Below are 27,624 nucleotides of genomic sequence, written 5' to 3' on the forward strand. Positions count from 1 at the left end.
AATATGTAAATATTTATACCTTTTAAAACAAAGCTTTAAAAGGTATTGGTATTAGTGCTCTTGTGGTTAACTGGGCCTTGCTGTGATGTGGGCATAGGTTGAGGGCTGTGCATCTTTTTGTTTTCTTACACTTCCTGCACTGACTTAATCAATGACATGTTTAATAAAAAAAAAAAAAAAAAAACACACACCACATCACCGTTTGTGTTCCAGCTAACTGAGGCTCAAATCATGCATGTGTAGACGATTAAGTCTCAGAGCAAGTTAAGTGAATGAGTGTCTTTAACTGTTAGGCACATTTAGTAGACTGGTTCATACAAGTTAGGCATACACACCCTTCTTGATAATGCATACAAATGATGACCAACCCATGATCACCTTACAATTATTAATATGGAATAATTAAACAAAATGTGCAATTCTGAGCTGACAATATGCAAATACTCTACCCATGTCTTGCTCAAACAGTGCCAACTTCCCATTAGCAAAAAGTTCAAAATCCACCATAAACATACTAGAGAAGACAAACCTGACAAAAGTGAGTACAGAGCTCTAGCCATTTTGCGCATTTACACTGCATTGGACCTTCTGCATGTTCTTGATCTTAATCACTTTTATCTCAATATTTCAGGTGGGACAATTATTACAACAGTTAGCCATGGCTGATGCAGATGATGGAGATCCTCGACGCAAAAGCAGTTTGTCCAAATGTGATAAAGTAAGAATGCATTCCGGTATATGTGATCCATTCTATCAAAACCATACAGTCTCAGATTCTGTTTTTATAGACAAGGAAACAAGTACATTGTTTTCACTAATCTGTTTAATATCCTGTGATATTTTCAACCCTGCTTATGATTTACTGGCTGTTCTGTTTGTGTCCTCAGAGTTGTGTTGCTGCCTTTTTAGATGTTGTAATCGGTGGAAGAGCTGTGGAGACCCCTCCCATGTCATCAATGAATCTTTTAGAGGGCCTCACACGAACTGTGGTTTATATCACACACAATCAGCTCCTGGCTTTGGTAGGTTTTTTGATTGAAGAGTTTAACAGTGAATAGTGTAAGCTTTGCATAACTTAAACACATGTCAGTCACTCACTAACAGCAGAATTTTAGCAATTACAAGCAGTAAATGAGATTTAGAAACTTTTTTCACAGAGAATGGCCAGGCTAGTTTGAGCAAACACAGGTGAGCTACAACAGCAAAAAACACATTGGGTTCCAGTCAGCCAAGAACAGAAAGCTAAAACTCCGGTGCGCACAGACTCCCCAAAAACGGACAGCTGAAGACTGAAAACGTAGGCCAGTCTGAAACAACTTGATTGCCTCAGCAATAATCAGAATAAGATGCCAACAAGATGCCAACAGCATGAATTCATGGACCCAACCTGCTTTGTGTCAACAGTCCAGGCTGGTGAAGGTGGTACAACAGATTAGGAATGGTTTTCTTGGCACACTTTAATGACATCATTGATTGCTTGAATGCCACAGCTTATTTGAGGATTGTTGACCATGTGCATTACTTCATGACTACAATTTCCCCCAGTTTATTTGCTAGTACTTCCAGCATGATTGTGCACAAAGCAAGTCATCTTAAACTGGTTTCATGAACATGAAAAGAGTTTTTCATTTTCCTTTCCAGTGACTGGTTCTGAACCCAGAAAAACACATTTGGCATGTGTTAGAAGGAGAGTTTTCTTTTAAAAAGGTCTACAGGAATTGCTTAACACAATCATGTCAACATGGACCAGAATCTGAAAGGAATATTTCCAACATCTTATAAGAATTATAGCTGTTTTCAGAGTACAGGGAGTCCCTTCAAAGTATTACTCTAGCGTTCCTAATGAGGTGCCCCCCACACTGTGTATTTGCTGTGTTCAGGTGGACTTTGTCCGGAGTGTGACTGCAGGTGACCAGCTTAGAGAGGAAGAACTCCTAGCTTTGGAGACCCTGCTTTCCAATGTTCCACAGTCCTGTACAGTCAAGAGCAATAGCTTGGAGCTGACACCTTCCAACACACCCCAGCTTTCTCCTGCTACTACACCTGCCAACAAGAAGAACAGACTACCCATAGGTATTTGCACTGTGTTACAATGCACTACTTATTATAGTAGTAAACAGAATGACATTCATGACCTTTCATATCATTATTGCTGATTTTAAGAATTTGTATATTTCTTTACCAAAAGTGGTTTGATCTTTTAATAGCACAGTGCTTGTTTTCTACCAGTTGTGTGCTGAAAATATACACCTTAGAATGTGGCAGGGAGAAGTTTAAGAGAAATTAAAAACATGAACTTTTTCTTGTGTGCTGTTTTAAAGGGTTTGCTGTGTTAAACTGCCTGAAATGTTAAACATAGCGTTCATTGTTTGTACTCTATTAACTTTCTTAAGATACTTGGCTCACACAAATCTTTTGTTCAAATGCCCTCATCTGCTTTTCTCCCTCTTCAATCAATTCTTATGACCCTTTCAATTATTCTCCCTTATTTTTCTCTTTTGTCCCTCTTTGCTGCCACTGACCACCAGGACAACAGTTAGCTGCCATAACGTGTTGGGATTCCTCTGCCACAACCCTGTCTGCTCATATTCCTTTAGTAGCCCCATTTGGTGGGTAGCAGTGTTGCACGGCTATGACTTATATTTGAGCTCAGGCCCTGTGTGTGCTTGTGCTATTTTCCCATAGATTCCAGCTCCCTTAATTTCTCTTGTCAATGTTATAGTCAAGCCTCATTGTTCTAATGCATATTTGTCTTCACTGTTTTACTGCTGCCTCTTGTTGTTTTGGACATGTACTTTCTGAAGCTTGCTTCAAAAGACAGTTGTGAAACATGGAGTAGTAAATGTGCATATTGTGGGATGTACCTACTCAAGTGACCACTAGGTACATGTCTATTATGACCATTGAGACTCATTCAAAAGTCATTCAAATATCACTCTATATAATGTAAGTGACAGGAATGGGCTTGAATAAAGTAAGTCTGAGTATATTTCCTGTGCAAGCTGTTGTGGGACATATTGGTGATATAAATGTTTCAAGATGTGGACAACTCTTTAAAGGATTGCCACTTGATCAGAAGTAGCATGTTGGATTTTGTCAGCTTCACTTAGTTTCTTTTCTGAGGGAACGATTTTCTAGGTGTGGAGGGTGTGTGAGGGTGTGTTCTTTACAAAGAATGGTACAATGCCATCTGGAGAGAATGCAGGGCCAATCAATTATTTGGGAGTAAACTACTGTACATTTTAAAATTGTTTAATTGACCATGCAGTGGCATACAAAAATCAACATTTCTGTTGCTAGTTAAGTGATGAAACCATGTTTTTAACATTTTAAGCAAGATTAGAGGGAGGGGGGGGGGGGCACTCCGAGAAATTTTGGGCCCTAACTTATCAAGGCCTCAGTTCTTAAACATCTTGTTAAGACTATGGCTTCTTCTCATTCTCATTATTTAGAAAAACCAAGTGATGCAAAGATTTATAAATACTCTTCAAACCTTGTACAAACAGGGTTCAATGGGTTCACCTTAGTAGCTACCTACCGCTCCGAAAATGAAGGCCAAAAGGTAATAAAGTAATTAAGTAAGGGGCATTTTCTGGTGGTTACAAGGGAATAGTAGAGATCAATGTGAAGCCTGAAAAACCAAAAAACATTGAAAGAACTGCTTGTAGGATTATTAAAACCACAAATCAAAACCACGATTTATTGCAAAAGACAGTGGTTACTGGTCAGACCCAAATCTGACCTTAATGTAAAACTACTCAGAAGAAAACTTTTCCAGCCTCCTCACCACATCAGATGTTTTCAGTGCAACATGTTGCAATGCAACAAGCCTGATGCGTTTTGAAAATGTATCCTGTGGACTGGATAAGTCAAAAAAGAACGTTTTGGTTGATTATTGATTATTGTCTTACTAGTAAGTAAATCTTCTTCCAAGTTGTTGTGGTGATGTGCAGTGTTTAGTGTCTGCCAAACAGTATATAGACTGATGAACTCCTTAAAAAAACAAACAAAAAAAAACTCTTTACAGTTTTCCACATGCCTTTGGGGGAACTGTAGTTGTGATTTATTTCTCTTTGCCACACTATCATTAAGCTTTGACTGGTGAAGAACTTGGGCTAAGTCTCTCCAATTTGAGAAATTAACAAATGGGTTGTTCGGTGAATTATTATTTGTATTTATTTAGTTCTTTATGCATGTATGTATCCATGCCGTGACTTTACGTTTCAATAACCTTTTTAGAAGTTATGTGGCGTGTTCTTTTGTTTTTGTAGCCAGAAATACTGTGGAATGTGTGAAAATTTATACAATCACTTGTGGCATATTTTTACTTAATTACTTTTGAGAAATGTTTTCCCTTAGATTTTTTTTCTTTGTAGATTCCTTTTTTTTTTTTTTTTTTAAAGGCTAAACTTTAATGACCATGATTCCTTGACCGTTTGTTTTGGCCCTCCTCCTGACCGTTAGCAAAAACTTTTGGATAGCCTTCAAATGAGTAGTGTGTTTAAGATAAAAACCAAACAAAACCCTTAAGAAATAATAAAGAACTCTTAACTGGCTACAAAAAAAATTACAATCTGACACACATACATGTATTGAGCAAACATCCCTGTGTCAATGGTTCTGTTGCGTTGCAGTTGGAATTGAGAATAGAGATAAGATGGAAATAAGATCACAGAGATAAACTGGCTGACTCTAAAAGTAAATGTGCAATCAGCTTGAAAAATGTTTTTTTGTTTTGATCTTGGTTTACAGTCATCCAACTAGGTATATTCTCATTCTTTTCATAGTAGTAAGTATAGGCTGTGCTGAGCAAACTATTGCGTGGAAACTATTACGTGGTGGTTTATCATTAGCTTGTCTGACTGGATCAGTTGGCCCATATATTCAGTTACCTATGTACCAACTGTTCTCTAGTCAGAAGTGAAGTCTTGCCAGAACATCCATCCTTGTGTGATTTGTAAAAAGGAAAGTGCTTATTTGCAGTGACTGAGAGAATGCATTTTGGAGTAGGTACCCGGGCAGATGTTTTAAATTGTAAAGTGATGCTGTACTAAAATTATTGAATGGGGAAAAAAAAGCTATCTGAGAAACATTTGTAACCCAAAGTTATATTAATTAAAGGCCTTGCTTGTTTATATTTGAGTTGTTGTTGGAGTATAATACTTCTAATATCTTTTTTCCCAAATGTTGTTTACTCATTGACTCATTTAGTTATTTACTTTTACCTACCTTGTTTGTCGCATTATGGTTGTATTTGCGTAGCACATGCATATTAGTTATTTGATTATAGTAGTACAGTAGATAGTACTGTTTCCTGGGTCGCATTGACAGAAATATGAAAAAAAGATAGTTGCTGTTGCTATTTAGTGAATCCGTTTTTGTTCCTGTGTGTGACTTCATGGCAGGTTTCAATTAGCAAAAGAGGGATGAATTAAGCACTTTTTTGTATAGCAGTGTGACATTTACTGTACTGTATTGCATTGTAGTGTGCAGCACAGCTCGGTGCTGAATATGAAAGAAGGAAAACCTGTTTTTCATGCGTTCTGTTTTTTGTAATTTTTTTTAATAAAGGGGTAAGTGTTCCCAGTCCTAATTAGTTTCTGAACAAACTTGTCTCCACGTATGCTCTGCGTATTTGGTGTACTTTCATTGTGCTAAATTAAATGCAATTAAGTATTCACTATTATTTATTGATTATTTAGATTTAGTCTGCACCTTACACTGAAAGTTTGTCGATGTACATTTTTCCCCAGCAGCCTCACGCAGCCGATCCCGCTCCAACATTGCTCAAGACAGTGAGCCTGATGTTAGCTCCCAAGACTCCCAACAGGAGGTTTTGCCTGAGGAGGTGCTCGTCATCTCATTGGGAACATCCCCTCAGACTGTGCCTGGAATGATGTCAGAAAATGAGGTAAATACTATATAGAAGTTTTTGTATTGTGAATGTAGTTTTTACATACAATTGTATGAGACCAGTACCAACTAAAATGATTATTTACTGTCATTTTAGGTGTCACTGATCCATATGTACCTGAATGGTGTAAAATATGGGTATTTAACTAACCACAAATTAATCAGAACACTACAATATTTACAGTGACCTGACTGCTGTATTGTTATATTTATCAAAGCTGGGATTAAGCATTGTGTGCATTTGCAATGTTATATCAGTTACATATTTGTTACTTATTTCATAAAAAAGCATCCTCTGTTAAATTAGCTACAGCATACAATGTAAAATGTCCTTAGACTAGACAGTTTTTCCAAAACGAAGTATACCCTACTTTTTTATTTTTAAAAACAAAAGCATTTTTTTGGGCTTCTAATTTAAAAATAAATGTATCTAAATAGTATATATATAATATTATATTGTATATCGCCATTCAGCTAAAATATATCAAGATATGATTTTTTTTTTGGGGGGGGGGGGGGGGGGGTTGTCCATATCGCTCAGCCCTGCTAGTAAAACCTAGGGATTCCTAGAGATCCCATTATACTAACTAGATATGCATTGTCTAAAGGCTATACCATTGGTTGCAAAGCAAAAAGTAACAAAAATGTGATCGATTTGTTAGATAGATGTATAGCGTTGTCAATGAATAGAAGGATGGATAGATTTGTAGAGGGATAATTGTCATAGCCAGAAAGAATCATAGTCAATTTACCTACAACTCCGTTGATATCTTTCCATCTGTTTAAAAATTGTTGTGGAATAAATAGAGATGCATAGCAAGTTGTATAGGGATAGGTAGTTGTAGGTAGATACATACACAAAGTTGTTGTAAGCAGAGGATAAAGTTGTCAAGGAATAAAGTTTCATGGGATGGATGGATAGATTGATAGATAAAGTTGTCAACTGCTCATCTGCCTTCCATGTGCTTCTTCTGATGATAAAGTGTTGGGTTAACGTTGTTGCAACATCTTTTGTTGCATTAGTGACAAGCAGACATACTACACAGAAATCGTACCTTAATGAAAACCACAGGACAATAGGGTTGTGGGGGCATGCAGATTGAACTAGTACAATTATTGGTCAAAGCATATACATCTAAAGATGAAGGGAGTTGTAAAATCATCTCTAAAATGTATAAAGCTCTTATGAATATGAATATATACCTAACAAAATGGCAGACAATAATTGGAAAGGGAATAACATTGTTAAAGAGGATATAAGAAAACTTTGTATGTGGTTTACTTGTACAGACATACTACTAAAAGCAGTGTGCTATTTCCCCTGGATTAAGTGTTGAGGGAAAGAGTTTTTCAGAGTGTGTCTTGTGTCCGTTATACTACACTTTGCCTGAATGTCAAAAAAGACAGCGCAGTACAGTCACAATAAGTGCAAAATGCCACTTTTAGACACTCAGGTGAAAAGTTAATTCCAGTGCTTCGGAGCCAGGACAGAGAAAAGTCCAGATGCATGTCTTTCATACATCACAGAGCCTACTTGAAGCTCAGCACTACTTTCTTTAGCAGAGTTTATCGCATTATAACTGATTCTTTTGGCTCTGTTTTAGACAGAAGTAGTAGCAAATGTATACTATATGCAGCTTACTGTTAAGCAGAAAACAAAGAATTCTTCTATTCTGCCTTTCATCCAGGTCCTAAACTTGCAGCTGTCAGATGGAGGTCAAGGCGACACACCAGCTGATGAGACAAAACTGCATGGAAAACCTGATAAAACCCTGCGCTTTTCACTCTGCAGTGACAATCTGGAGGGTATATCTGAGGGTGCGTATTCTCCAATTACCAGTAAAGAACTTTGTCTATACACACACACACAGAGCACATAGTTATATGAAAAACAAAGTACACCCTTTTTGAATTCTGTGGTTTTACATATCAAGACGTAATAAAACAATATTACGGTCCTTGAAAGGTCTAAAAGGTGCAAATATTTGTTGCTGTACAATGAAATGTGTCCTCTGCATTTGACCCATCTGTGGTAGTGAACACCCACACATAAACTAGTGCACTGGGGCAGTAAGCGCACACAGAGCGGTGGGCAGCCAAATCCAGCACCCGGGGAGCAGTTGGGGGTTAGGTGCCTTGTTTCCCAGGTGTGGACGTTCCCATCAAGTTCACTCCAGAGTCAGGCCATGCAATGCTCAGAGAAACCACAAACATGTACATCTCAGACACTAGCCACAGTTGGCCACCACGGATGAACGTCTACATGAAAGGGCTACACCTGCCACATTCCTAATATCAAGCCACTCCTGAACCAGAGACACCATCAAAATTGTCTTGCATGGGCTGAGAAGAAAAAGAACTGGACTGTTGCTCAGTGGGCCAAAGACCTTTTTTCCAGATGAAAGTAAATGTTGCATTTCATTTGGAAATCAATTAAGATAGTGTCTGAAGGAAGAGTGGGGAAGCACAGAATCCAAGGTGTCTGAAGTCCGGTGAAGTGTCTTCTCCCTTTTGATGGTTTGGAGTGCCATATCATCTGTTGTGTTGGTCCCCTGTTGGTCTTTGATCAAGTCTAAAGTCAACAAAGACATCTACCAGTATAATGCCTTATGTTTTGAAAACTTGCTGATTTACTTTTCCTGCAGGACTTGGTAGTAGCAAGTGCCAAGTTGTTTGTTGAGCATGCTAATTGCATCAATGCGGTGTGGCATGGAGGCACTCATTTGTGGGAGAGGAGCCCAATCAAGTATTAAGTGTATAAATAAACATGAACTTACTTACTGATGGTCTTTTGCGAGTTAATCTGTGAAAATGGATGCAAACACCTATTATTAAAACTGCTTATATGAGTATACATTTTTGGAGACATTGATATAGACTGAGCTTCAAAAGATAGTGAAACTGATGGGAGAAATGCTCTGGTCTATGTAGGGCCATCAAACCGCTCAAACTCTGTCTCCTCACTGGACCTGGAAGGGGAATCTGTGTCAGAATTAGGCCCAGGACCATCAAGCAGCAATGGCGTTGAGGCTCTGCAGCTACTAGAACATGAACAAGGTACAGTGTGCAAAGTGCTGCAAGTTAATTCTGTTGGTTGTAGTTGCATTTTTTTTTCTCCCTGTCAATCTAAACATAACCAAATTTGTGACGGTCAGAAATTAGCCTGACTTATGAGCTGGAAAAATATAGAGAATTCTCTTATAGGGTAGTCTGCTAGATGCCATGTGACTAATTGTGAAATTGTAATGCAATTTTGGGCCCATGGTTTTAGTTAATTCATTGACTGAAGACTTGACTTCATTGACTGTTTACTGCACTGTGTATTTAACAAGTGATTGTGGTATTTCTAATGGCTATTGATGTATGAGTTAAGATAATTTATAAATTATCATCTTCTAGCCACTACACAAGATAATCTGGATGATAAACTCCGCAAATTTGAGATTCGGGACATGATGGGCCTGACAGATGATCGGGATATTTCAGAGACAGTCAGTGAAACCTGGAGCACTGATGTTCTTGGCAGTGACTTTGATCCTAATGTTGATGAAGACAGACTCCAAGAAATAGCAGGTGAGAAACCATTATCCATCCTTCTATTTAAAATGAAGTTAGTTGCATTGGTGCTGCTGGTTTTATTGCCATCTTGTGCTAATTTTAGCAGTTGTGTAAAATAAGCTTTTATTACAGTCCGTTCTGCAGAGAATAAAATTCTGTGTCTCTGTGTGTGTGTGTATGAAAATGAATTGGAAAGAATGTAGTGTAAGAATTTTCTGACAAAACTGGCCCCTTCATAACACAGTTTTTACAGCAGAACTGAAAATGGTGGGTAATTTTTTTCTTAAATGTTAATTGCAGTTTTACAAGTCAGCCGGAAACTTCACACTCTCAAGAAGAGCTATTACTCTCCATCCCATTTCAGCAGGCTTAATATTTTTCACAAGGCTTGACCATGATGGACCAAATGTGTTACGGCAATACAATATAATAGTCAGACTGTTTGTAAGACTTATCAAATCAGGTAATTTACATGTGTGACTAATTTTATGTCAGCACACCAATGTAGTGGTCTGACTACAATATGAAATGCCCCCTTAGACTATTGCGTTGTAATATTTGTGATATTAGTAAAATATTTAAGAGAAATAAGTAGCCAATGACGATAAATCATTTGACCCTCTAGCAACCTTCTACCTTGCATATCACATGGCTTTCTTATAGAAAACACATAAAATCTTTTTCTTTTCCAAAGAACTCTCCTAAAACACAGATTTTAGCATATAAAAATGTCATCTAGTAACTTCCCCTCTTAGAGTCTACTATGAAACGTAGTCTTGCCTTACAAGTCTTGCCTTATTTATATTGTCTATTTTGTTTTTCCTTTCTCTCTTTTTCATCCTTCGTCTCTCTTTCTCTTTGCCTCTCTATGGTACATTTCTATGGTGTCTGCAGTCTTATTGACCTAGGTTCTTTGGATCTTTCTCATTTACAGACTCAATTTTTCACACCTCAGAATATGGCATTGGGGGACTTTTCCAACGTGAAGTGAATTTACAAAGATTTCCTTATGTATTCTCTGAGGGATAGGGTTATGAGATGCACATTAAATATCCATTAATACCTTGTTATCACACTGATAAGATTACCATGATAATAAGGCAGAAATTCTAATTGTTGAGTCGCGGCTGATGCCACTCACTCAATTATGCACAAACGGCTCACAGCCCCTGCCTCACTCACTGCAAAAATGGCCAGCAGGAGAAATATCTCCTGCTACGGTTACCCCACAAAACCTATACCCAACCCTCTCAAAATATACTCATGCATATATGGATGTTCTAAAACCTGGTAAACACTGTTACTGGTATTACAAAGTATGCTCATGTGTTTGGTGGTATACAAATGCACACTTGAGGTCATGAGAAAGGCTTTGTTCCACATTTTCCCTTTCCTTCCTGATTTGAACTCCTTTACATGTGTATAATGTCTGCTCTTTCTGTTTAGGGGCAACAGTTGAGAACATGCTGGGGAGTCTACTGTGTTTGCCGGGACCTGGCTCTGTTCTTTTGGACCCTTATGGTTCTACGATTTCTGAGACAACGAGTGAGGCTTGGAGTGTGGAGGTCCTACCCAGTGACTCAGGTAAGCAGTCACTGAGAAGCCATATAGTCTTTGTACAATATTGCAGTCAGAAAATTAAGGTTGCAGAGAAAGAGAGCTATTGCAGTAAACAACTGCAGTGGAGGTATCCATGTGATGTTTCAATAAGAAGGCAGTAATGTCAGAATACAAGATGCCTTATGACTAAATGTAGTGATTTTATTTAGGTCATGTTTTCCATAATTAAATTGTCGAGTTTACATATCTATGTATAGAGTCTTATTTAAAAGTTTGGGAACTTGTCCAAATATCACATTTTGTCATTTTCTTTTAATTGAGAGATAGCTAATTCCAAATATAAAACACCTTTTAGAAAATCCCAATGCACAATTACTGTCTTTCATAACATTTATTCATTTTATATATATATATATATATATATATATATATATATATATATATATATATATATATATATATATATATATATATATATATATATATTTTTTTTTTTTTTTTTTTTTTTTAATAAATATTTAAAGACTTTTCAAATGCTGTTTCTTATGTGATCTATATTGAACATTCGTCTGAACTGTTCACGCTCCTAAACATATGTGCATGCAAATCCATTTTTCTCTTAATGATCACAGGGCATCTGGGCCGCTAAAGCTGCATGAGATTTTTGTGTTCATTGTTATTTTCTTTCAATGTAAAGTTTAATCTGTGTTCATTTTCCTCCAAACCTAGCTTTGTGGCTTTTTTTAATAAAGTAGTGAACACATGAACACAGTTTTTTGCTGTTTGTAAAGTCTTCTTTTGGTCACTTGCATTCTTTCTCACCACTTTTAGGATTTTCTCTTGTGCACTAGAATTGATCTTAACAGGACACTATAATAGGGAGAGTAGCAACAGTCCTAAATGTGTCTTCATGAAATGTTATCTGGTGTCTTTTAAAAGTTGTTTGCATTTAGACACACTAACCAATCTTTTTTAAGATGGACAGATTCGTCAGTAGCCTATTTGTGCTTTTATTTGATTGCACCTGTGAAACCCAGTGTCATCTTGAGATTGCACCTTAATTGAAACATTCTTTCCAGTTAGCTCTTTGAAAAGTCATTAAGCATGCATTGTGGATGTTTACTCAAAGTGCTGAATGAAGACATAAATAGTACATCTGTTTGTTGTTAGTTCTGCTAAATTGTGTTTATCTGTAGTTGTGTGACGTAGGTAATGATCAGACCACATTTTATTAGTAATCATTTTGGTGGAAATTACAATGGATTCACTTTTTCCAGCATCTGTATGTGCTTGATTAAGCACTTGCTATTTGATGTGTTTTGTAGAAACTGCAGATTTAAAGCAGGAGGAACGCTTACAGGAGCTAGAGAGCTGCTCAGGAGTGGGTAGCACTTCAGATGACACCGAAGTCCGAGAGGTCAGCTCCCGACCCAGCACACCAGGGCTAAGTGTTGTCTCAGGTACACACACACACACACACACACACACACACACACACACACACACACACACACAACCAATTGATGATTAAAAAGAAATCAGAACTAAAATCACATCAGGTTTTCAGGTCTTCCACTCTCACCTCAAAGTTAGAGGACACTGTTGCACCTTTTCAGCTGTATTGCTGCATTGACATTTTTCCACACTGTACCCTGTACCCTCTTGTGTTGCTCAGGGGGCTGACTGTTATTTCACATTTTCTCCTTGGGGAAAAATGTCCTATGGTGAGAGATGCTGGTGAAAATAAATAACACTCTATAAACAAACCATTGCAATCTCTATGTAAAGATACATAGCTAAATAGTTTTTTTTTAAAATCGCACAACAAACACAATGCAGCGTACAACTGTACAACAAACAAAGATAATGAAAGAAAATAGCATTTTAAAAATAAATGGAAATTAATGGAAAACAAAGATTTTGATAAATGTTATGTCCTGCTTGTGTAGGTATTAGTGCAACATCCGAAGACATCCCTAACAAGATTGAAGACCTGCGTTCAGAATGTAGCTCAGACTTCGGTGGCAAAGACTCTGTAACCAGCCCTGATGGAGAGGAGTCTGCACAGGGTAAGACAAACCAGTTGACACTATTGTCCTCTATCTGAAAGTATTACTGAAAGTGTGTCAGGAATTCTGTTACATTGACTTTTTAATGTAAATTAAGAAGGAACTCTGTGAGCTAAAACATTTATTAACATTTACTGTATTAGTAATTAAGCAATACCCTAACACCAGAATGCGGTCATAACAGATGTATATCTTTGTTGTGGGTTTAGTACATTTCCCGTTTTCTGTCCATTTCTGTCTCCAGGAGCTCATGCTCTGTCCTGCGCCCCTTCTCAAGCCGACACTCTACTGGCCATGTTTGACCCCCTTTCCTCAGGAGAAGGTAATATCAAGTACTTGCCTGCTCTACTTTGGATGACATTAGAGTTGCATGTAAGTGTAGTGGTACCTTGATATGCCATGATTTCCCCCCCCCTCCTCCCAAATGTCCAACCTTCTGGCATTAAGAAAACAATAAAAAAGAAATCAATATAATTGCTGTCAGTACCGTTAGTACTTTTGTTGCACCCCCTCTGGATTTTATTACAGCTTGAATTCTCTGAAGCGTGGACTTAACTAATGACAAACCATCCATCTTCAACTCTGTTATTGTTGTTTCTAGATCGGCTTTGCAGGTTGGAGTCTTGTCATTGACCATTTTCTTCAGTTTCCATCAGAGATTTTCAACTGGATTGAGATCTGGACTATTTGCAGGCCATGCCATTGGCACTAAATGTCTTTATTAAAGGAAAGATTTCACGTCCTTTGCCCTGTGGCAAGATGCATTGTCATCACTAAACGCTTTCAGCTGATGGAATAAGAAACGTGTCCAAAATGTCAGTGTCAGTTTAGAAATGTTTTGAAGATGTAAGGACTGTCATCACTCCCGTGCTTTTACCTGACATGCAGCCCCATATCATAAATGACTGTGGAAATTTACATGTTTTATTTAGGCAGTCATCTTTATAAATTTCATTGGCCTGCCACCAAACAAAAGTTCCAGCATCGTCACCTTGTCCAATGCAGATTAATCACTTTAGATTACTTTCATCCAGTCATCCACAGTCCAGGATTGATTCACTGTAGCATATGTTTGTGTTTAATAATGTCTTTCGTTTGGCTTTTCTGTATGTAAATCCTTTTTCTTTTAGGAGTTTTCTTACAGTTTGCAACATTCTGTGCAACATTTATCTTTTTGAAGATGTTTTATAATTCTCTTTTGTTTCTATTTGCATATCTCGTGTTGGAGCTGTGATTCATGTCAATCCACTTTGTGCAACAGGTCTTTTTTTTATTGTTTTCTTAATGCCATAAGGTCGGAATTTGGAAAAATTGGATTTAATTTCTTTCTACAAAATTAAACACTTCACTAAAATCTTCCTTGAGGCATGGGGATTCCACAATTTATGCCAGGGGTTGAAGATATGCGTGTGCCACCTTAAAACAGGTGGCCAACTTTTACTGGAGGTCTCGGTCTATGACAGCTCTCTGAAAAACTCTCCTGTATTTGTTTTCTTAAAACAAAAATAGTCCTATTCTTGCATTGGTCTTTTTCCATCACTCCAACTCTTCAGTTTTCATCTAAAAAGCACCACAAACTAAAGTAATACTTTCCCTCTTTCTCAAAGGCTCATGCACTGGCACCATAGTTCGTCCTAAGGTGCACTACGCCAGGCCTCCACACCCTCCCCCAGATCCCCCCATCCCGGAGGCCAGTGCCGTGGGGCCATCTGAGCCAAGGCCATCACTTTTTGCCCCCCACTGCCTGGCCCAGTCTGAGCTGGAGCATGCCAAGCAGAGGCACTCATACCCTGAGCGTCTGGTCAGGAGCCGCAGCACAGATGTAGTGTCTGCAGGGCGCAGACCCAACAGTGACCCAGGCATTAACCGCAGGACCATGTTGGAGGAGAGGGACCAGGCCAGTGTCTATTCAACAGGACCCATAGCCTCCCCCAGCAAAGACTCATTACGCATAGAGGTGCAGAGATGCATGGAATTTCCTTGTGATTATGGTTCTTGCTGCATGTCTTAGCCTGTTTATGATACAGTGAATTAATTAATTGTTTTCACTTTAGATGAGTGAATGTTTTCAAAATGCTGAATTGATTTTATCTCTTTGGATGTAGAATAAATTCTACTGCACTGAATTCTATAATGAATTCTATAATGCACTGAATTGCGCATGTGTGTGTGTTTACCAGGCTGAAGACAGGAAGGACAGTGATGATGAGAAGTCTGACAGAAATAGACCCTGGTGGAAGAAGCGTTTTGTTCCTGCCATTCCTAAAGGTAAGTTTAAATGACAGGAGCACATTTTTAAAACTGCTTGATTTTGGTTGATCTTGATTAGCAGCACAGCTTAATCGGAACTCCCACGCTATAATTATTACACAATTTTTGTTCAATTCTCAGATGCACGTATTGCAATTCCACTTCTGTTTTTTTTTCATTTTTATTTATTTTTTTATTTTTTTATTTTTTTAAATGAGATTTTTATTTTATTTGCGGGCAGTTACTGGCTCATAGTTGCCAGTATACCATTAGGTCCATAAATATTTCGAAAGACAACATTTTTCTCATTTTTGTTCTGTACATTACCACAATGAATTTTGAACAAAACAATTCAGATGCAGTTGAAGTTCATACTTTCAGCTTTAATTCAGTGGGTTAAAAAAAAATGATTAGATAAAAATGTGAGGAACTAAATATTTTTTTAAACACAATCCCTTCATTTCATGGGCTCAAAAGTAATTGGACATATTAAATAATTGTAAGTAAAATGTTTGTTTCTAATACTTGGTTGAAAACCCTTTGCCTTACTTTGCTTGCCTTTACTGCAGCAGTCGTCAGCTTTTTTTTTTTTTTTGTCTTTCTGTCTGAAGTTTAGTTTTTACCAGGTTGCTTTGGCTTTATGTTTTGAGTAATATCTATCTATCTGTATTATGAACCATGTAGTTGGCTGTTGTGAAGGGGTTTCACTTTACCATAGAACTTAGCCACCACTGTTTTTTCCCCATGGACATCCAGGTCGTTTTACACTGATGAGTTCACCAGTGCTTTTTTTCTTTCTCAGGATGTACCAAACTGTAGAGTTTGCCACTCCTAACATTGTAGCAATTTCTCGGATGCTTTCGTAGCTTAAGCTTGTTTCGCCTGCATGGAGAGCTCCTTTGACCGCATGTTTTCTTTACAGCAAAATCTTCCAAATGCAAGCACCACATCTCAAATGAACTCCAGGCCTTTTATCTGCTTAAATGAGAATGACATAACAAAGGAATTTCCTACACCTGCCCATGAAATAGACATTGAGTCAATTGTCCAATTACTTTTGGTCCCTTTAAAAACAGGGCGGCACATGTTAAGGAGCTGAAACTTCGAAACCCTTCATCCAGTTTTTATGTAAATACCCTCAAATGAAAGCTGAAAGTCTGGACTGTATTGTCAATGTTGATTATATATAACTATAACCTGAATATGTTTCAGTAAAGAAAAAAGAGTCCATTTTGTGTCCAAATGTATATGGACCTAACTGTACATTACAAATTTCTTTTCTGAAAAAATCTTTTGTTTGTTTTCAAAGATTTTATTTATTTATTTATTTTAAGACATGATTTTTTTTAAACGTAATCCCTAATGTAACGTATCCCTAATGTTTTAACCACATGTGCCCAGGTGCAGTTTATTAATATCATCCCATGATCCTACAAAATCACACTCGCACGGAAAGTGTATTTCCCTTCCACACACTGGCATGGCTGAGGCAAATGATTTTTTGTCTCTGAAGCCCAATTGTGTGTTGCTGTTTGTGTTCCTCACACAGTGCTCTATTGGACTGCAGAGAGTGAGATCCCAGGTAACTCTGTGTCTCTCATAAGCTAGCGCTGTAAGCCAGAGGCTGAATTTTTCATATACAGTAGTCCCATTCTAGATCCTGTAGACTCACTCGTCACACTGTGTGATTGCTGGAGCTGTGACATGCATTATTGAAGCTTCACATCCTCACCCGTGCAATTGTTTTTGTTTTGTTTTGTGATGTTCGATATATGCAAGCAGATGGCGGGCCCATCGGCCTAAACTTTTTTGACATTTTAAAATTTGTCAATGTTAAGAACAGTAATTTTTTTGGAAAACTTATTCACACTTATTCAGTTATGTAAACATATACGCAGTTGTCTAGTTTTTTTTTACATGACTCTTTTGTGACCTAAATAAACCAGTAAATTCTTTTATTTTCACTGTAGCACCAATTGCAGCATTCCGAAAACGGGACAAGCAGGAGAAGGATGAGCAAGGAGTCGAGAGGATCCCTCAAGGTCTTCTACTGTTTAACCTCTGTTCACCTCTTGCTTGCTCACTCTCTCTCTGATCAATTAAATGTACTTTATTTGCTAAATGTACTTTATATGTTAAAAAAGCTGAACATTTGAAATTGTTATTAATATAAAAATAAATATTCTGAGGATAAATAAATAAATAATATATATAAATAATAAATAACAAATAAAAGTAGTTAATTATAACAAAGATGTATAAGTACGGTTTGGCTCGACCCACAATCCCTCAAAATCTACAGAAGATAAGCGTCCAGGCTTTTTTTCTGTCCTGACACCAAAGTGGTGGAACAGACTTCCCCTGGGTGTCTGAACGGCAGAGTCGCTCGTTGTCTTTAAACGCAGACTGAAGACCCACCTCTTCCGAGAATACTTGGGCGAATAGCAGAGTGGTCACCTTTATTAACTTGTGTTTAGTAGTGTCTAAACTTAGAGGTATCTTTGAATTTTTAGCCTATTCAAACTAGCTGAGGTTATTCTTGGGTAAATAGCAAAGCACTTTTGTAAGTCGCTCTGGATAAGAGCGTCTGCTAAATACCTTAAATGTAAATGTGAATATAATTTATAATAATATCTCTTTCTCTGTCTGTTACCAACTGTCACTCAGGGTACATGGTTAACTAGATTATAATGACCGTTCACTAAAAAGACTAGAGGCCATTTGGGCATGGAAGGGGCAAACAAAAGTTGTGTACCCCTGTCAAAATGTTGCCGTGAGTAGCTGAGCAAATTTCCAAAAGGCATAAAGTAGTTCTTCAAAATTTTAAACAAAGTTGCTTTTTTCCAGTTCTACATGTTTAGAATAAAAAGGAAAAGAGCCTGTAGCAAAAGCGCCCTGCATTGCCAGTACAGTAGATGTAGGTGCTGCCTGAGGTACAGGTGCATAGTGTGTTTTGAGGCGTGTTTAGGATTATTATTAGATAATTGCTTAAAAGATAATTATTATTATCTTCAGCTTTTTACAAAGGTGATGTTTGCTTTTAGAATTTGGTGGTATTTATTAGAATTTCATCTACCAGCGAAATGTTCCCACTCCTGGACATGCTAGCCCAAAGCATTATTGTTCTACCCCTGCGCTTAACAGTTGGATGGGTGTTTATATTTTTAGATTCTGTACCCTTTCACCCTTCTGTCACACCTTTTGTCATTGATCTTCTAGAACTCAGCTTGACCTCCACAGTTCCTGTTAACTGCCATTTTGTAATTATATTAGGAATCGAGGGAATTGCTACCTGAAAACACATGCTAAGATTTAACATGAATAGTATAGATCTATTATAATTGGTTTTGTATATGTGTCTGTTAGCTATGTCGGATGAGTCGTCATTACCTAGGCAAAGCTGTCATGCTCAGGCAGCAGAGGACATATTGGATAAATATCGAAATATCAAGAGATCCAGCCCTAGTGAGGGAGCGACAGCTGCAACCTATGATGGACCAGGTAAGATTGTATGACTTCAAGAAGACTAATACAGACCCTAAACCAAAATATAATTTGCACTGCTGCTTTACTGTGCCCAAACTGTACCCAAAGGAAACTTTTTTTACTCCTGGATTGATCACTGTTGCCAGAATTGTATGTAAAATCTCATGTTGTAGACATGTAGTTTTTTTTTATTTTTTTATAGCAAATAAAATGGCTAAATTTGCATTGTAGACATTGCAGTCACTGGTTCCTGTAACCACGATTGAAATTAGCTTTGATCAATATTTCAAACCGACATTTGAGAATGTTTTAATTATACTCAAGAACAGCAGAACATTTTAATGTACTTTCAATGTACTGTGCTAAAACATTAACTGCATTTGTAATATTGTAATCGCTTCTTTGGTATTATTAGGTGCATGCTTTAAGTGTATGTAAATGTATCATGTATGAATGTGTTATACAGAGGTATGTAGAGAGGGTGAAAGTGAAAATGACTCCCCTAGAGATGAGGGCCTGCAGAACATCTCTACAGATGACCTGCTGGACTCTGCCAGTCAGACAGCACAACCTCAGGAGAAGTTCTCCTTCAGGTCTTACATCTTTGGCTCATTTTAGATCTATATTCAAAACATGATCTATATATCTGTAGATAACTTTGGTTGATGTGTATGTGTGTGTGTGTGTGTGTGTCTCTCTCTCTCTTTCTCTCTCTCAGTGATGCTAAGAAGAAATTACGATTGGCTCTATGCTCTGCAGATTCTATAGTTTTTCCTATTATGTCTCTTGCAACTACACGGAATGGCCTTCCTGACCATACAGACCCCGAGGGTATATTAAGAAATTCCACATGCACACATTCCAAGAAAAAAAGAAACATTCAGGAACATATGTTTTTGGATTGTCACACAAAAGCAAAACAAACCCATCAAAGAGATGGCAGAAACATTTAAAAGTGGCAATTTGGTACATTAAACAGAAAGAATGCACTGGACAGCTTGGCAACACCCAAACACTTGGAAGACCAGGAATGTCCAGTGGCATGCAATCGTTTGGGTCAACATTTTAAGTAAGATTAATTTATTTTAGTGTCTTGTTTTGTACAGTACAAAATGTTTTTAAGCACCATGGCTTGTTCTCAATAGTGAGGCATGTGATGCAAATTTTAAAGCTTAAAAAACTTTTGCAACACCTGCACAAATTTGACCTTCATGGAAAGTTCTTAGAAGAAAACCTTTCCTGCATCATCACCTCAAAAAGGAATACCCAAACAAACCAGATGGCTTTTGAAAAAAAAGTCTTGTGGGCTCATAAAGAAATGTCATTATTTAACTTGATGGAAATTAGGCCATCTTTCACTCACTTAGGTATTCACCGACAGTGCCCAAACATTTGCATGCCACTAAATGTATATCAGTAGTCCTGTACTGTGTATTAAATTTTCATAGTGCAAAACAACAACATTAAGAAATTGAGGTTATGCACAAAATGACAATCAAGCATAAATGTTATTTTTGTCTTGTCTGTGAAGTTTAATAATTGTAATCAATAATGCTCATGCAAAGAATTGTAATGCTCTTTTGCATTTAAAATTGTCAAAACATTGATGTGTGTTATGCAGTAGCCACTGCCTTGTGGTTTGAAAGCTAATAGACAGCCATATCAAAAACTATTATTGAGGTCACTATCAGTTTATAGTTTTCTTGATATTCTCACAGCAACTATTTTCTTTAGTTCTCAGAATATTTGTAACCTTCTGTCACTGTCATTGAATCTGTCGCTCTCTTTTTCCTCTTGCTCTTTCTTTCTCTCTCTAGACAATGAGATTGTGTGCTTTCTGAAGGTGCAGCTGGCAGAGGCTATTAACCTGCAGGATAAAAACCAGATGGCTCAGATCCAAGAGACCATGCGCTGCGTCAGCCGCCTCGACCCCCGCACTTGCAGAAAACTACTCACTGCCATCGCAGAGGACTACAGGTACCCATAGACACAAAAGCTTTAAATTGGGACAAGTGAAGTACCGTACTATGAGGCTTATACTAAGAAGCAAAATCATTTTAGTATTTGTCAGTGAATTGCTGTTTAGCTAAGTTGGGTATTTTGTGTCTGACAGGAAGCGGGCTCCATACATAGCATATCTGACACGGTGTCGCCAAGGGCTGCAGACATCACAGGCTCATCTGGAGAGGCTGCTGCAAAGGGTACTTCGAGATAAAGAAGTGGCCAACCGCTATTTCACCACTGTCTGTGTTCGATTGCTTCTGGAGCACATGGAATCCAAAATGCAGGACTTCATCAAAGGTGTGTGTATGAATGTATCTCTTTGAATTCTATGATTTTACATATCAGGACATAAAAAAATCATAATTAAGAGGGTAAGTAGCAGTGAGTTGCTGCTAATCAAATGCCCTTGATTAATTGATCATCAGGTCTATAGCAGACTGAGCATTTAAGTGTGTGTTAACACAATGCCAAGGAGGAAAGACATCTTGTATAATTTAGTTATTGCTGCCCATCACTCTGGAAAGGGTTATAAGGTCATTTCCAGACAATTGGAAGTCCATCATTCAATTCACTCCAAGGTTAACGTTCACCCCAGTTCTAGTGTTAAATGTTCGAGTTCATCACTATACAGTTAGAAAAAAGACAAGCACATTTGTCTGGAAGTATTGCCAGGAGAAAGCCTCTTCTGCTGCTAAAATGTTTTACACGCTATTGTTTCAGGGTGTGTTTGGTTTTTCCACACATAGCTTTTCCACAATTTGGCTTCATTTTTGTTAAATACTGATGTGGTGGAGTGTGGTGGTGTTCTGAAATCTGTGGTGTGAATCTGAAATTGTATTTACTTAATTGTACAGCCTACTAAGGACTAGATGTTGTTTTTGAATGTCCTGATATGTAAAACCATAAAATGTAAAAAGTGCACTTTATTTTTTAAGTGACTGTACCTGTCTGTCAGTCAAAGACAGTGGCTGATTACATCGGAACATCAAATACAATCATTGGCCTTTGAGCTCAATATCTAGTAAGACTTATGTTTAATGTCTACATTGGTAGCGTTTCAGGGCTTTACCGCAGCTGATGATAAGACTGCAGCAGTGGAGGATTTTCTTCGTTACCTGTATGGGGCAATGGCACATGATGCCATCTGGCAGTATGCAAGTGAGGAGCAGCTCCAGGATGCCCAGATGGCCATTGAACGCAGTGTTATGAATCGCATCTTCAAGCTGGCCTTCTATCCTAATCAGGATGGAGACATTCTCAGAGACCAGTGAAGAATCTTTCTTTTCCTCTTCCTCTTAACTACAGTTTAACTACAGAGATTTGTTTCCATAATTTGCTAATATGAGTTAAATCTTGTCCCCAGGGTCTTGCAAGAGCATATTAATCGTCTGTCCAAAGTAGTGACTGCAAACCACAAGGCTCTTCAAATTCCAGAGGTAACTGCGTTTATAAACTCTGCACCTGCGTTTACTCTACAGAGCACAAACATGGGCCAAAGAGTATGGAATGGCACTTTCTTAGGCCTCAAAACCCTCAAAAAGCCACACATTAATTTAGGTGTATTTTCATTTAAACTGTCATGAACTAATAAAAGGCTTCAAAAAATTTAATGTTTTGGGTTGGAGAAAACATATTCAAAATGTGTCCTTACTCAAGACGGATTTAGATTTTTGCATTTTAAAGTTGGACCTATTGTTTGAAAGGGAGAAAGTGTAGCGGTTGTGTGAATAATTCTGAAAAGTGGTGATGGCCTAGAATTGCATTTTTGCTGTATTTACAAAAATTGTCTCAAATATGTGTTTATCATTTGCTTATTTATTAAAAAAAAAATTGTTCCCTTTCAGGTGTATCTGAAAGAGGCTCCATGGCCCTCTGCACAGGCAGAGGTCAGGACAATCAGTGCATATAAAACGCCAAGGGACAAAGTACAGTGCATCTTGCGCATGTGCTCCACTATCATGAACCTGCTCAGCCTGGCCAATGAGGATGCTGTGCCTGGAGCCGATGACTTTGTGCCTGTGCTTGTATTTGTACTCATCAGGGTGAGCTGAGCTGCACGCATCTTAACACTGTTAGACACATGTAAATGACAAAATGTCCTGTTTGACAGCTAAAAAAAGATAAAGGGTGCACCACTGCACTTGTAAATTGGACTGGATAACCTTTGAGAGATCCTTTTCACCTTTTTCAAATATTACACTTTTAACATTGTACTGAGTCCTTTCGTATGACTCAACATACAGTGGCACATTTTTAATGGAGCGGTCTTAGCTAAATGCTGCAAAAAAGTGTGTTCCTCTACACTTTCTTGTATTGTACCTGCCCTGAAGTGATGTGTGCAGTATATACTGTATTGTATATAATCGTCCCTTTAGAACATTGATTGTGAGTGTTTGGTCTCCAATCTGGACTTTTTCTCCATTGTCTTAAGTGGGTTTTTTTGCTGCAGATAAAAGACCCCTTTTAAGACATTTGTCATTCTCTTTATTCCCATGTTAAGATTTACAGACTGCAGCAGAAATTAAAAGGTTTATGTGTATAATTCAGGGTGTCCTTGATCTGGTCTATATACATCTTTGTTTGCCATGTAAGAACTGTGTCATGCATAGATGCCCCCCCCCACCAAAGTGAATCTCTTGCTCTTTCTTGTTTGGTCTCTGTCCCCCTGTCTTTTTCTCTTCTTTTCCTCTCTCCCTCCCTCCAGGCAAATCCGCCCTGCCTTCTGTCCACCATTCAGTACATCAATAATTTCTATGCCAGCCGGCTGAGTGGGGAGGAGTGCTATTGGTGGATGCAGTTCACGGCCGCTGTGGAATTCATTAAAACCATTGATGATCGCAAGTGAAGCAGAACAGCCACCTGTATGGGCAGACTGTAGGAAAGGGGAGATAGAGAGAGAGAAAATGATGAGGCATCTTAACAAAATTCTCTCCCCTCACAACCCCCCCCCCCCCCCCCCCCCCCTAACAAGGCAGTGACTCTCTTTGCCTGGTCACTTCTGTATAACTGTACATAGCTCTGCAAAAACATTTAACATTTAAAGCAGGAAAAATAAAGTATATACAATTATATGAAACAGGTCTGTGTTATTATGGTGAGATAGAGAGAGGGGTGGCTTAAACTGACCATTAACTGATTTTGGAATTTGGAACTACATAACTTGTTAGCATGAGAGTAAAATAAGGTGGCAGGGTTGTTGTTGCTCTGTAGTTAGCTTGGTTATATAAAAATATTGATGAACTGAAAAAGGGACCAGGCTTTCTTGCAATGATCATGTAATCATGTTAAGTGATTCAAGGAGAGATGTCTTCTTATGTAAATTGTACAATTTACATGCAAAATCTACAAATTCAAACTGTTAGTGCTACATTTTGGTTACCAAGTTATTTGGCAGCTTGTAAAATGAATGTATGCTGATTTTGGTATTGTGGACAATTTGGAATTAGGGGGCCACATATTTATGTAAAATTGTATTTATTACTTTCCTTCCTGTGGTTAATCCATTGCTTCATGTATAATGTAGTTAAGTAAACTAGCCATAAGACAGACAATGGTTTAAGGACTGAATGTGCACTGTTGCAATGAAATTTGAAGTGCTTTGGGAGTATATACCCCACCAAGCACTTTATTAGGAATATACACTTGTAATAGGTCGGGCCTCCTTGTACTGTCTAAGATTTGGTTCATGGCATGGCATGGACAAGATGTTTCAAAAGTGTGCCACATATGAGTAGGTATACAGATGTTCCTAATAAAGTGCTTGAGGTGTTGCGTGTGTGTGCATATTTTGAGATGTGTGTGTGATCACACCAACCATTTATTTGTTTCTACACTCATTGGTGTGTGTGTCCCCTCCTCTCTTTTTCAGTGCTCTTTACCGACACCATTTATTTAGGAGCACTTTGTAGTTCTATAATTACAGTCAGTTGTTAATCGGTTTCTCTGCATCTATTCACACCATTCTTCAATGCTCAGGACCACCACAGAACAGGTATGGGTGGGTCATTCTCTGTGCTGTTTCGAGTGGATCCAACACAGTCATGCTGCTGGAGTTTGACACTCACTGTCCACTTTATAAGACACCCCTACCTAATTGGTCCACCTTGTAGATGTAAAGTCTGTTGCTACATGATTGGTGTTGATGTGTGTCCTATTCTTTATCAGTGGTTACAGGACGCTGCCTACTGGTGTATGCTATTGGCTAAATAGTTCTGGTTGGTGGACTATTCTCAGTCCAGCAGTTACCCTGAGGTATTTAAAAACTCCACCACCAAAATAATACCTGCTCTGTTGTAGTTCTGTGGAGTCCTGACCACTGAAGAAGTATGCAAAGAAACAGATGGACTACAGACTGTAATTGTAGAATTTCTACCATAATGGAGAAGTGCTCCTATATGGTAAACAGAACTAATAAAATGAGTGAAACATGCCACTTTTTAAAATATCTATTTTTTTATACAGTACCTCCATTTTTACAGGCTCAAAAATAATTACACCGCTAAATAATAAGCCACTTTAATGTTTAGAATGTGGCCTGTTTCCTCGTTATTTTATAAAAAATAAGATAGAATGTTTCGAGTAGATTCCAAGTCTTGAATTTATTTGGTAGCTGTTTATGGGAACACTCAGTATGCTGTCCAAAGAGGTGCAGATGTAAGTGAGAAGAGGTAAACTTTAGGGGTGGCCACATCATCTATTTGGTACATTTGTAAGTAGAATGAAGGCACTGACAACACCAAAAGGCCTGGAGGACCACAGTAGACAACTAAAGTATATGATAGTCAAGTCAAGAACACAGAGATTGGCAAAATGTTTGTTTTTACATACGCCGATTAACAGTATGGTGAAGGAATAGAAGGGTTAGTAATCTTGAGCATTCCACATTATCGGTTAAACATGATGCATGAATGTCTGAATCACTGGTCACTGGTGTTTATTGATAGGATGCTGATTGAAGTTGCAGGATACATTCTAAAGTGTACTGCTTGGAGTAGCCCATCGCTTCTGATTGTTAGACAAAGTTTATAAAGTCAATGTATTTATATTGCCAGTGCAAGTACCAAGTATTTGGAGACTTTGTAGCTCAGTTTTGCAGAGTTTGACTAAATCTCAGCAAAAGGTTTAGCTCTACACTTGAGAATATGCCCTGCAACGTCTGTCAGCAATCACATCATTACATTCGTAAACACCAGTGACCCATTTCCAATGGTAGTTATACATGCTCATGCAATTCTGTTTTTGACGCATTATTTTTTAACTTTTTTAATGTAATATTGTCAATTTGGCCACTTTCTGCAATCTCTTTGATTTGATTGTTTTTTACCTTATTGGACAGCATACTGATAGTCCCTATGAACAGCTAGCAATTGCAAATTCAGCACTTGAAATTAACTCTAGATGTTTAATCTCCTTAATTTGTCAAGAAATTATGATTGAACAGGCCATAGCTATGTAGCTATGAAACTGCTTAATAGTCAAATGTTCAATTACTTCAAAGCCTGTGGGGGATTGTTAAAAAATGGCTATGGTTAATGCAATGTTGTTAAACCCCTTAAATTAAAGCAGAAAGTCTACACTTCAGTCATTTCAGTTCTTTTTATTTCAAATCTGTTAAGGTTGTGTACAAAGGCAACATTACAAAGTGTTGCTGTCCAAATACTTGTGTACCGAACTGTACATAAAATGACTTATTGAAGTCATTATTGTATTTAATCTTTTTTGGTGCACTGGGACTAATAAGATATGATGGGGTTATCTGGTATTTTATTATGTGGTTATCTAAAAGTCAGGAAATCATTTTTACACTGAATGCCCTCATCAAATTGTACTATGAAGTGTAATTTCTTCTTTTTGTCATTATGCTTCTGTATTATCTTTTTTCCTTCTGATTTGAATAATGTGTGAAAGTATACTACTTAAAGTGTACAACACCCAACTATTTTTCAGCTTTCCTTAGTGCTGTGTTCTTAAAAATAGATTGCTCTTACAGATTACAATTCCTGTCTCTTACGAATCACAGTAAAGAATTTTATTTTGCTTCGATTATTGTTACATTATATGATACCAAAAGCAGCAGGTTGGCATTTTGGTATTCATACTGAATGATTATTAGATTCTAACCAAAAAAGGTTTGTAAAAAATTCTCTTTAATATAACTCATTGAAAGTGTTTGTATTTGAAGTGTGTGTGTAAATACAATACATGCACCTTGATTTTATGTAGATTCATCATCTCATTTTTTTGTTTGATTAAGCCAGTGTCTAGCATTGTGTAAAAGTTTGGCATTGTTTTTCTGTTTCATGTCAATTTTACTAAATGTTTAGAAATAAGTATTTACAATATTTTTAATAATGAACTCTGATCACTGCAAATACACCTAGGCAATTCGTTTAAGATTATGGTAAAACAAATTGTGAGGAAAGCATGATAATGCACTGGTCAGCTATGCTCTTATCATGGACTGTGGATGCTGAGAACCTGCTTCCTCTCCCTGGTGCTGCAGTGCTAAATAGACCAGACTGTAACAAAGAACATCCATTAAAAAAGGTACTTTGGTGCAAAAAGTCGTTAATAATCAATAATTTTATATTTTCTGCTTGCTCATTTCCTCTTGTTTTAGTTGAAAAGTGATACTGAAAAGTCTATTTTAAAAATGAAAGTGGCTGAAAATATTTCAAAAGGGTTTTCTCTGTGTATTCATGTTCCTCTAAACAGTTAATGAATGTGATTATTTTTTTCTTTCTTTCTTGCAAAGCACTAAAAAAAAGTTACATCAGCAAACCTG

At 37.6% G+C, this 27,624-nt stretch overlaps 1 protein-coding gene across 7 annotated transcripts in view; it reads left to right on the top strand.

The window, feature by feature from the left end:
• Positions 1 to 27,057, top strand: part of gapvd1 (GTPase activating protein and VPS9 domains 1) — a 52,974-nt gene extending 25,917 nt beyond the window's left edge. For 2 of the 7 annotated variants that reach the window (XM_072682057.1, XM_072682058.1), the window contains exons 5-29: positions 632 to 718; positions 888 to 1,022; positions 1,881 to 2,073; positions 2,529 to 2,609; positions 5,754 to 5,911; positions 7,602 to 7,731; positions 8,845 to 8,970; positions 9,313 to 9,486; positions 10,918 to 11,055; positions 12,357 to 12,491; positions 12,981 to 13,100; positions 13,345 to 13,422; positions 14,708 to 15,057; positions 15,281 to 15,368; positions 16,900 to 16,932; positions 17,321 to 17,392; positions 18,717 to 18,851; positions 19,303 to 19,429; positions 19,555 to 19,667; positions 20,654 to 20,813; positions 20,950 to 21,137; positions 21,894 to 22,107; positions 22,204 to 22,276; positions 22,685 to 22,882; positions 23,545 to 27,057. In XM_072682057.1, the coding sequence (XP_072538158.1) occupies positions 632 to 718; positions 888 to 1,022; positions 1,881 to 2,073; positions 2,529 to 2,609; positions 5,754 to 5,911; positions 7,602 to 7,731; positions 8,845 to 8,970; positions 9,313 to 9,486; positions 10,918 to 11,055; positions 12,357 to 12,491; positions 12,981 to 13,100; positions 13,345 to 13,422; positions 14,708 to 15,057; positions 15,281 to 15,368; positions 16,900 to 16,932; positions 17,321 to 17,392; positions 18,717 to 18,851; positions 19,303 to 19,429; positions 19,555 to 19,667; positions 20,654 to 20,813; positions 20,950 to 21,137; positions 21,894 to 22,107; positions 22,204 to 22,276; positions 22,685 to 22,882; positions 23,545 to 23,685 (3,447 nt within the window). In that variant the 3' untranslated portion in view covers positions 23,686 to 27,057. The remainder of the gene's footprint in view (positions 1 to 631; positions 719 to 887; positions 1,023 to 1,880; positions 2,074 to 2,528; positions 2,610 to 5,753; positions 5,912 to 7,601; positions 7,732 to 8,844; positions 8,971 to 9,312; positions 9,487 to 10,917; positions 11,056 to 12,356; positions 12,492 to 12,980; positions 13,101 to 13,344; positions 13,423 to 14,707; positions 15,058 to 15,280; positions 15,369 to 16,899; positions 16,933 to 17,320; positions 17,393 to 18,716; positions 18,852 to 19,302; positions 19,430 to 19,554; positions 19,668 to 20,653; positions 20,814 to 20,949; positions 21,138 to 21,893; positions 22,108 to 22,203; positions 22,277 to 22,684; positions 22,883 to 23,544) is intronic. The other 5 variants (XM_072682059.1, XM_072682060.1, XM_072682061.1 and 2 more) reach the window with 5 other exon arrangements.
• Positions 27,058 to 27,624: the final 567 nt, after the last annotated feature.

This window comes from Salminus brasiliensis, chromosome 6 (assembly GCF_030463535.1).
Source record: "Salminus brasiliensis chromosome 6, fSalBra1.hap2, whole genome shotgun sequence".
Lineage (NCBI taxonomy): Eukaryota > Metazoa > Chordata > Actinopteri > Characiformes > Bryconidae > Salminus > Salminus brasiliensis.